The 10,218-nt window shown below is 38.0% G+C and overlaps 3 protein-coding genes across 3 annotated transcripts in view; 1 reads left to right on the top strand and 2 right to left on the bottom strand.

The window, feature by feature from the left end:
* Positions 1-183: 183 nt before the first annotated feature.
* On the top strand, positions 184-2,548 carry LOC111790797 (ribosome production factor 2 homolog). Its single transcript, XM_023671858.1, has 6 exons — positions 184-370; positions 521-724; positions 1,241-1,486; positions 1,559-1,801; positions 1,887-1,952; positions 2,203-2,548. The coding sequence occupies exons 1-6, from the start codon at positions 302-304 to the stop codon at positions 2,341-2,343; spliced, it is 969 nt and encodes a 322-aa protein (XP_023527626.1). The 5' UTR covers positions 184-301; the 3' UTR covers positions 2,344-2,548.
* Positions 2,549-2,710: 162 nt separating this feature from the next.
* On the bottom strand, positions 2,711-5,186 carry LOC111790796 (heat stress transcription factor A-3). The gene is made up of 2 exons (XM_023671857.1): positions 4,492-5,186; positions 2,711-3,846 (listed from the first exon to the last, which is right to left on the bottom strand). Exons 1-2 carry the CDS (start codon positions 4,807-4,809, stop codon positions 2,851-2,853), a joined length of 1,314 nt encoding a protein of 437 aa, XP_023527625.1. The 5' UTR covers positions 4,810-5,186; the 3' UTR covers positions 2,711-2,850.
* Positions 5,187-6,018: 832 nt separating this feature from the next.
* Positions 6,019-10,218, bottom strand: part of LOC111790451 (serine/threonine-protein kinase CTR1-like) — a 10,186-nt gene continuing 5,986 nt past the window's right edge. Inside the window, exons 11-15 of the mRNA XM_023671346.1 lie at positions 10,018-10,116; positions 9,150-9,218; positions 8,922-9,053; positions 6,740-6,834; positions 6,019-6,655 (exon numbers count right to left, since the gene is read on the bottom strand). Of these exons, the coding sequence (XP_023527114.1) occupies positions 6,547-6,655; positions 6,740-6,834; positions 8,922-9,053; positions 9,150-9,218; positions 10,018-10,116 (504 nt within the window). The 3' untranslated portion in view covers positions 6,019-6,546. The remainder of the gene's footprint in view (positions 6,656-6,739; positions 6,835-8,921; positions 9,054-9,149; positions 9,219-10,017; positions 10,117-10,218) is intronic.

Genomic DNA, 10,218 nt, shown 5'->3' with positions numbered 1-10,218 from the left:
ACTTCTTGGAATAAAAAAAATTTATGATCTATTATACTGTAAATTCATTAAATAGATCCCAATCTAATTTTTTTTTAGAACTTAATTTAACATAATTTATTTGAATAAAGAATTAAATTAAAATAGGAGGATTACTTGAGTTTTTCCAAAAACCCGAATTTGCCCCCAAAACCCTAACATTAAAGACGCCCGCGCCATAAAACCCACCAAAATCGGCGTCAGTTTGCAGTCGCCGGAAGTGTCGATATTCTTCTGAGCATCAAAACCCTAAATCATCTCCGTCATCTCGTCGTTGAGGATCATGTTGAAGATTAGAACTCCCAAGAATGGAAAAGTTAGACGAGAGCTTGAGAAACGTGCCCCCAAAATTGTAAGTTCTTCCAGTCCCGTCTGTATATCTTCATGCTTCGGGAGATAGTTTGTACTGGACGATTAACAGCATGTTAAAGAAGTTTGTATAGGTTGTGAATTGTTATTTTCTTTCCGTATTGATGGATTTGGTTATCGATTTGAATCGCAGGTTGAGACAGGGAAGAAGACGCTGATACTTCATGGCACAAAAACGAGCGGCGTGTTGAATGCAGTACTGACGGAACTCTATCACCTGAAGAAAGAAAGTTCCGTGAAGTATTCTCGTAAGAATGATGGAATTAAACCATTTGAAAGTGGCGGCGATTCGTCTTTGGAATTTTTCTCTCTCAAAACTGATTGCAGTATTATCGTGGTGCGTACACTTGTGAATGCTTAATATTCTATGCGTCGGTTATTTACTTGGCTTAATTTCTTGGAGCTCTGCAGCAAGTAACGTACTTTTTTTAGTTTTGTATGTGCTTTTACAATTCAGTTTTCCCATCCGGAGGCAATTTATGTACTCTTCATCACGGAGACTTTGATATAAAATTAATTCTAGCCGTTTAGTGATTCGTTTAAGGTTTGATTCTTTTGGATGAGTACTTCTCGTTTTCCCTAAATGGTTTTTGATCGAAGAACTTAGCAGTCCTCAAACAGATGAACCTATGTAGAAAAATATAGTCACGATGTGCATTTTTGTTGGGGTAAGGTGAGCCGCCAAGAATTTAGAGAACTTCAATTTCGGAGGCACCCTATTTTGAGGGAAACCTCCGTCTTATTGTGTTCAAGTTTTGTATCTCTTTTCCTCTGTTATTATAAAACAGTAAACAGCTTCGTGCTTTTATGTCCCCAGTTATTTATTGTTGTATTTGTTGCACCTCTTTTGCAGTATGGTTCTCACTCAAAGAAACGACCCGATAACCTTGTCATAGGGAGAACCTATGATCACAAAATCTATGACCTAGTTGAGGTTGGGATTGAAAATTTCAAGTCAATGCATTCTTTCACATATGATAAGAAACTCTCGCCACGGGTGGGGTCAAAGCCTTTCATTACTTTCATTGGGGAAGGATTTGAGAATGTGGAAGAGCTAAAGCATTTAAAGGAAGTTTTGCTTGATTTATTCCGGGGGGAGGTATAAACCCTGCAGCTTTAGCTGACTTGAGTTTGAATGTTTAGATATAAAAGATATCTATTGTCTTTGCAGGTTGTAGAGAATTTAAATCTTGCAGGGTTGGACCGTGTGTATGTATGTACAGCCATCTCACCGAATAAAGTATTTCTCACTCATTGTGCATTGCGATTGAAGAAGTCAGGTTCAGTAGTTCCAAGAATGGAACTAGTTGAAGTTGGTCCTTCAATGGATATGGTGGTTCGCCGCCACCGACTTCCTAGTGACGGTCTAAGGAAGGAAGCCATGAAAACAGCCAAGGATCAGGCTAAGAAGAAGGTTTAATAATGGCTATCTTTTAAATGCATGCACTTCATTTTTTCTATTTAGCCGTTTGTCTAATTTTGATGTTTACTTCTTCCAGGAGAAGAATGTTAGCCAGGATGCAATTCAGGGCAAGATCGGAAGGATCTATATTCCTGATCAAAAGGTGTGCACATCTCTCTCTCTCCCTCTGTCTGTATATGTCTTTTCTTGTTAAAGGGCTTGCTACTGTCACAATGCATGCATATCCTCTAGATTGGAAGTGGTTCATGTAATTGAACTCTTCTCTTGTCATGTTAGGTTCATGATATGAATTCTCATATCATGTTTATCACCAAAGTAGGTACTTTATTATGTCATCCGTTACAAATTTGCCAGTCATTTGAATAAACTTGATTTTCGACATTGACTCATAGGTTGGAGATATGGCTATACCCGACAAATCAAAGGGAGTGAAGAGAGAACGACGTGAAGCGAAAATGAAAAATAAAGACGACGGACCAGCCTCTAAAAAACCGAAGGAAGATTCAGAAAAGCCAAAGGAAAATTCAGAATAGTTCAATATTAGTGTAATAGTTTTGATCCGATTCTCCTCTTGCTAACTTGAGTCAGCTGTTGTGAATTGCATAGTAGCACGCCAAATATATGGAGAGAGCAGACAAATTATTTATTGCTTATATACAATTTTGTTTTTGTTCTTCAATCTGATTCTTACATGCTAAGCCTATCTTTTATCATCTTAATCATTCAAGCTCTTCCTAAGTTTGATTGTGAACCTCATTGATTGTTCAGGACACAATGTTGTTGTGTAGCAAACAGAAGCTCTTTCAAAGTATGTATATGTTAGCAAGATGAGTTTACGATATCATTGCAGTGCATAAGCAAACACATTCAGCATTTTAAAATGGAAGTTTGAGAATGAAATAAAGGAAAATTCTGAGTAAGCAGGTGGAATGTATGTAAGTAAGTTCATGATCAATTCATTATCTAAGTAAATGAATTATTCAGTTCCTATAACTAGAAATAACTAAGATTCATAGTGGCTGCAAAAGCATACTATGTAATTAAGTCTGATCTGTATTTTTGGGATAAGCTTGAGTATCTGGGTCGTTGAATGGGAAACCAGAAGCCGACCACTTGTCCATGCCCAAATCTCCAGCCTGCTGGGAGCCTAAATCCCAGATTGAAGACTGTCTGCAAGAAACTTGCCAAAATTTATCCTCAAAGCCGCCTGGATTGCTCCACAACTCGTTGCTCGAACCGGGCGTACTAGCATCAACATTCAAGTATGCACTCCAAATTTCTTCTGGTTTAATGATACTTCCAGTTCCATGATGTGAGGACTGTAGAATATCCTCTGCCAAAGAGCCAAAATAGTCAGGACTCCCAATAGCCTTTGAAGCCTCTACCCTCAGCTCCTCTCTTGGTTTTACAATTCCATCATGGAATGCTAATTCCTCAGACGCAATTAAATCACTTGATGAAGCATTCATAAGTTGAAAATTGGGTATGCTATCTGGAAATAATCCCATTCCCTGCACAAGGTTGGCAGAAGGTCCTTCAAACAGGCTTGGATTCAAATCCATTGCTGTTTCGATCTTCCCTTCCATGGACAGTGTACAACCATCATGTTTATGCTGCTTAACAAATTTCCGCTTGATTCTCTCGGAATCAATATCTTTCGGTTCCTTCTTTTTCTTCAGGTGAAATAAGAGTTCTGGATTCCGAAGTAACTTCGACAAGAAAGTAATCATCTGCTTCTGTCTCTGCTCTGCTGACCGGAGGCGTTGGTTCACCGTGATGACATGCTGAGCAGTTCCCTTATGCTGCTGCTGCAATTCAACAACCTCCTGCAATAACATGCTCCTCTCTTTCTTTAACTTCCCAATTTCATCTTCTAATCCAGACTTCCCTCCCCGAGTAGATGGCCCTATCAAACTTCCAATCTGCTCTGAATGAGGTGATTTGCGCCTCTGAATGTTCTTTAATAAGTATTTCTTCCCTCGTTGGAAAGCTCCATTTGCAAATTCCCACCTGTCTGTATCAATCTTGCGGAACCCCTGAATGCAAATCCCAACAGGTTTTCAAATCATCAGTATAGCAACATAACATACCAAAGGAATTGCTATCAACATACATCAGCATACACCGACATTCATAGAACGTATGTGGTATATTTAAACAAAAAATTATCACACAACACAAGTGGGGTCGAAATTTTTCTTGCATAGGGGAAGCTCCATCACCTTTTGTATCTATAATCAGTAAGAGAACTAATAAATATGATCAATTTGATTGATTCTACCTGGTGGAGATGGAAGTTCCTCAATCCCCCTTCAAACACATGGAGGGGAGTATTTCCTCAGGCCTGCAATATCAAGCAGGAAAGAGCTCAAGCCTCTTAATTCAAAGGCAAAAGAACTCTGGCTTTAAACCAGAACGAGCCAGCAAAAAAAATGAAGGCAAAAGAACTCTGAGTTCCCATAATTGAAAATCTTATGCAGAAGCATGAGATTCAAGTTCAATACACCCCAAGAACTATTGCAAGAGTACAAATACGAATCAATTACATACAAGAGTACTAAAAACAAGCGTAAATGTACAAAGAAATAAATAAAATTACAACAAGAGAGAGAAGAAAAGGCGGAACAAAAAATTTACATACAGACCACAGCAGCCATTGAAGGCTGTAGTGCAATACCCACATAAGTATTTAGCTGTCTGACAAAACTGGAGAAGTTGTTATGCTTGAAATTAGAAGGAAGAATGACTCTAGAAAACTCCACGGGATCCCAAACCACAAAGCTCTGCCCTGCTGAACCCCAAGATACAATCGGATCAATCGCAGGATCCTCAACAAGATCGAAAGTCTTCCACAGAAATGGAGGAACTAGCTGGCCATGAAGACATTCTAGAGGTTGAGGCACATCACTTCCCATACACAGCACCACAAATGGGTCCGAAGCTCCTATATCTGGTTCAAGCATAACGTCGAACAGGTAGTGTGCAGAAGAAGATGACATTGGGTTTTGAACAGAAAAGCCTCCGATAGAAGGAGACTAAGAAAAATATGACACTGGGCAGGTAAATGGAGCTCGGAAATGGATCAGAGTATATAAAAGAGCGCCACAGAACATTACGCCGACAAAGTGTTCGATAAAAATCTGGGGAAAGAAATTCAAAGGCGGTGGAGACAGTGACTGGGAATCGAGTCGTAGCAGCTCTACAGTTGAGCCGTTGCTCTTGCCGGCACCCCATTAAGACGCCGCCAAAAATTTGAGGCTGTGGATTCTCTGCAAATTGAGAGGAAACAATAGCAGAGAAGAACCGACCTTTGTTTATCAGATCGTTTTCGCAGAAGCCGCGCTATTTCGAGAGGCCGTTATTGTGGTTGGGGGAATTTTAGATCTTTTGTCCGCACGGGTTTTTTCTGGACCGGTCGTTTTGGTTTGAAAGGGACGCTTTGGACCGGGATTTGCTTAAGGACGAAGTTAACTCGACTGACCAATAGGATTTTAGAGGTCTTTGTCAATTGATGATCGTATCTCCAATTTGATAATATATATTTTTTAAGAAAAGAATTGATTAATATATTAATTTTTTTGGGAAGGAAAATTCTTAATGGAATATTCCCTCCGACTTAAATAACATATAATCATTTCTTAAAAACATCACGATTTAAATAACATATATCTCAAGGTAGAAAAAATATAAGAATTGAGAACTAGTCGCACCCTCTGTAATAATTTTAGGGCATTTTAGCCATGACGAGTGTAAACATGATTTTTGTGACCGATCATACACCATCATATTGACACAACATGAAATAGTAAAATGTTATTTAAGTCTATCTAAGATGAAAGCATGTAAAAGGAGGTAGGAACGAGCATGGACAAAACATCCTAAACAAGCATGATCAAGATATCCAACATGCAGCCATAGACGACAACACGCCTTGGATAAGCATGACTGTGACATCCTTGTCTCACGTCACAGAGTTTTTATATCAACTGCAAGGCTTGTGTTTGAGTTGTATATAAATCACTAAAGAACTCTATGCTATTAATTTTAAAATAAAAACATTAATTGGACCAAATTTCACTGATGATGTTTAAAGGTTGGGTCTTTTTCCCCATTCAAAAACCAGCACTTTGTGATGAAGAAAATGAACCCATCCCATTTTGGGACCTTCACTCCCTGTTTTCAGGACCTAAACTATCAGACTCAGTGAATATTAATTGAATGTTTGAACAGCCTCTTAAATAACAGTAATGACATTTCCTAGCAAACACCAAGTCCGACTGAATATAACACTGTATCCAGCCACAACTAATCATTAGTATATACAAAATTAGTTCCATTCCAGGTCCCGTTCTCAAAATAAGACCAATAAATATACAAACAAGTAAAGGCGTGACCTGCAATAGGCTGACAATGGAGTTGCAGCTTCCTTATCACACTATAGCAAAAAGGTTGAAGCTTTCCTTCATTGTGGGCAATGGAAGTGATCCACATTCTTCTAATCTCTCTACATTTTGATGATAATTGAAGTTTTCCAACACTTCTCCATCCCTTCACAAAAACTTGAGAGAAGCCCGGTACCAGATCTTAGCTTGAAAAAGGGAACAAGTAGAAATGGAAGATTTTGCTATAGGAGCACCTAAGATCATTTGGAGGAACGTTTTAAATGCACCGGATATCTCTCGAAGGATACCGTTATCAGCACTCGAAAACGTCAGGCATTCCTACATTCCATATTGTCACATAACTGAGAGTGTGTCAGCACGACCTTGTTGAGGCGGTGCTTGTTTAGTCATTGGCTTCAAGGTCTCCATTATGCTGGAAAAAGATGGACGTTTCCAGGGCTCACTGCAATTTTATCAGTTAGTAATATCGAATGAAAAACAAAAATGCAAAAGAGCCCAAGAATAGAACTATATTAGAACAACTCACTCGGCCCAGCAAGCCATTATTAAGGAAGCCAATTTGGGATTTACATCACGTGGGATTTCAAGCCTTAAGCCCTTAAATCCAACAGCTGCAACAACCTACGCAACAAGAAACTGTCACGGATCTAGCTACGACAAAGTCGGCCGAAAGTTACCAGAGAGGTTATGCAAACTGAAGTGGGATTTATAGCTGAGCAACAATGTCTACAACAAACATCAAAATCCCACACATCATATAGGCAAGGAGTGCAGAAAAGGAAAAAAGAGAACAGAAAAACATCGCAGGTTTTTTACAAACTTTATGGTGAGAAAACGTCATTGGTCGCTTTCAGTAATTGAAGTAGGAAACATCTCATTTTTGCTCTGACCAAAAATGTTGGAAGTATCTAATAAAGCAAAGGAAATTAGCATGAGGCATTGGGATTGACCACAAAATCAAGAGGGCATGATTTTGATATCACATATCGCCTAGGCTTGGAGAACAAAGGAGCAGATTCCTTAACCCAATTTCCATTCAACGTGAGTTTTGCAGTCATAAATTGTAGTGTGGATGTTTAAACAAATGAAAAATCCTTCAAAATCACCATTTGCTACATCTTTCACCAAAAACTGCTCAATCAACACAAGGCAAAAAGTCAAGGGATCACCTAGCCTCAGGTCCCTAAAAGTGATACTTTTACCCCTAGGCTGGCCATAGCTTCCATCTTGATTCAAAACCTTTCTTTCCTAGAATCTTGTTTGAGAAAAGACCAAAATTGGACCAACAAATTTTCCAGTAGTAACAAAAGCCAAGGAAAAACGATAGTCGAGGGAAGAACCTCACTGAGCCTATCAGCCAAGATCTTCTACGTACTTAATGTGGTATTTTCAACCAAACATTCACAATTTTGGTAACTTTCTCCTTTTCTGGAATAAGAGCAACCAACAAACATCTCATTCAAAAACTACAGTTGATAGTCCATTACGAAAAATTTGACACATTTCCATATTATCTTTACTAACAACATCCCGAACTCCTAAGCAGAATTCCATGTCAAAACCTTGTGCCTGGAGTTTTGTTGGCTCCAAGATTTACTTTTATACCCATCCTCACTTCATCATCAACTGGCCTCCCAAGCATGCCTTTCATCGACAAGCCAGAATTCCACAGAAGTCCGTAGGGAATATATCTTTCCCAGACGCTTCCCAAGTTAGGAGAGATACTCCTCACAGTTTTCTTGATTCACCAATCACCGAGCTAGTGATAACATATTTCCTTCTAACAGCAATCTTGTGGAAAAAGTGAAGTTTTCTTCTCCTTCATTAACCATTTCTTTTTACATTTTTAGCGCCAAAATTTAGGACAAGATCCTTCAGCCTTGTTTTAAAAAAACTTCTTTCGTGTCTTTTCTCTTCATCTAAATTCCGTGATCCATTTAGATTACTAGGGCTATTAATATTTATAGTGAGCTGACTTTTTCTGGTAGGAAATACTGCCAAATACTTGAGAACGGCAATTCCATCCCGAGTTTTGGCTTGAATACTAAACATACTCCAATGTTTTTGGAAAATTGCTACGGGTGATCTCTATGCAAGCAAAATGAAACTCAAAACCACCTCTTTCCCCACTTCTCCTTTGCTATCGTGTTTTGGAGCCATGTCTTAGTCTTTTGCAGTTTGACCTTGCCAATGAACAAAGATTTCCTCAAACATTCAATCTCTTTGGTTATCTCACTCGTCCTACAAAGAAGGCTAAAAATGTTTTGGCTCAACATCATCCAGAGCTTCTTCTTGAATATTTGGCTAGACAGGAACAACAGACCCTTTAATGGAAATGGAAGAAACTACACAAATCTTACTGAATACATCATCACAGCCGCCTCATGGTACAAGCTTAGCAATATGTTTTGTAGTTATTCTTTAAAAAATATTGTGGCTTTTTGTACCCCTCTTCTGTTTGGAGGGCCTCTCCTGCCTTTTTTTTTTCTTTCTTTCTTTTTTTTTAAATTTTTAAAATTTTTATCTATTTCATTAAGTTAATAAAGTTTCATTTATCTTCACAGAGAGAGAGTGCGTGTTTGATATTCTAAACTAGGAAGCTCTAGAAGACTTACAAACGATCAAAGCTTAAAGAGAACATTTGCTTTTGATAACAGTGCAATTTTCTTATCCGACAACATTACTATAAGAAGACGGAAGAAAAAAACCTGAGCTGGGTTTAGATTACACCATGGCTGTTGCAAAGTTGCTAACTCCCACAAAATCACTCCAAAGCTGTAAACATCTGATTTTTCATTTGACGGCTCATCACGTAGTACCTCTGGTGCCATCCATTCAGGCTAACAAATTGAATAGTTAAACATTAGAAATTGTATAGACAACTTCCACGAATAGGGATAGTGTGGCGATATATTGCTACAAAGCCAAGAACTTACTGTTCCAGCTGCAGATTTTGATGAAAGAAATGTTCGTGCCTTTAAACGGGAGAGACCAAAATCACAAACCTGAACAGAGAAAAAATGAAGACATTCAAAGAAAGAAAATCTAGACCCCGTTTGATAACGATTTTGTTTTTAGTTTTCTGTTTTTAAAATTTATGTTCATTTCCTCGTATTATGATTATCATCTTTCTTAAAGAAAAACTTGATTCTAAGTCAAATTCTAAAAACATAGCTTAGTATTTAAAAACATTGGTAAAAATTGTGGTGGAAGTAGTGTTTATAAGCATAATTTTCAAAAGCAAAAAATCAAATGGCTATCCAAAGGAGCCCTAAATTTTGATCATAAAGACAATACATCCCTTCAGGTTTCTTATTTAAAAAAAAAAAAAAAAAAAAAAAAAAAAAAAAAAAAAAAAAAANTGTTATGTCAAGCATATCATCAGGTATGGAAATTTTATTTTGTTTTCAATGTTGTAAATTGATGTTCCCCCTTCCCTCCCTTGAAGCGTAAAAGATAGAACTTGTTGCTTACAGATTTTGGAACATTCATTATCATTTATTTTCATGTTCTTCTACAGCAGAGAAGTATAATCTAGAAAACGCCAATCTAAACATGTTTAAAAAATTTCTGCTGAAACGTTTCAGTTAAACTCATGTACCTAGGACTTGCAAGGTTATCAACAGTGGTAAAAAGTAGATGACGCACTAGGAAGAGTCTAGATACAGTTTTAATGGATAAAAAAAACAGCGGGGACTCATGCCAGCAAAGTAACACCTTAACAAGAGATAGAGGACCAAAAAGCGGGAAAATAGTGTCCCCTAGGAGAAATATTTTTAAGCTGAAAGTTACGAACTTATCTACCTTTACTGTATACTTCCTGTCAACTAAAAGATTCGGTGATTTTAGATCGCGATGAACAATTGGAGGATCACGTCTATGGAGATAGTTCATTCCCTTTGCCTGTATCAAAACGAATGACCGAGTCATTTACCAAAATATAAACGTCGTCGAAAATGAAGGTAAACAACACAGCACAAGATAAAATTCTGGGGGGGGGGGGGG

Source organism: Cucurbita pepo, chromosome LG03, assembly GCF_002806865.2.
Source record: "Cucurbita pepo subsp. pepo cultivar mu-cu-16 chromosome LG03, ASM280686v2, whole genome shotgun sequence".
Classification (NCBI taxonomy): Eukaryota; Viridiplantae; Streptophyta; class Magnoliopsida; order Cucurbitales; family Cucurbitaceae; genus Cucurbita; species Cucurbita pepo.
The sequence above is the reverse complement of the archived record's forward strand: the minus strand, read 5'-3'. Positions and strand labels throughout refer to the sequence as shown.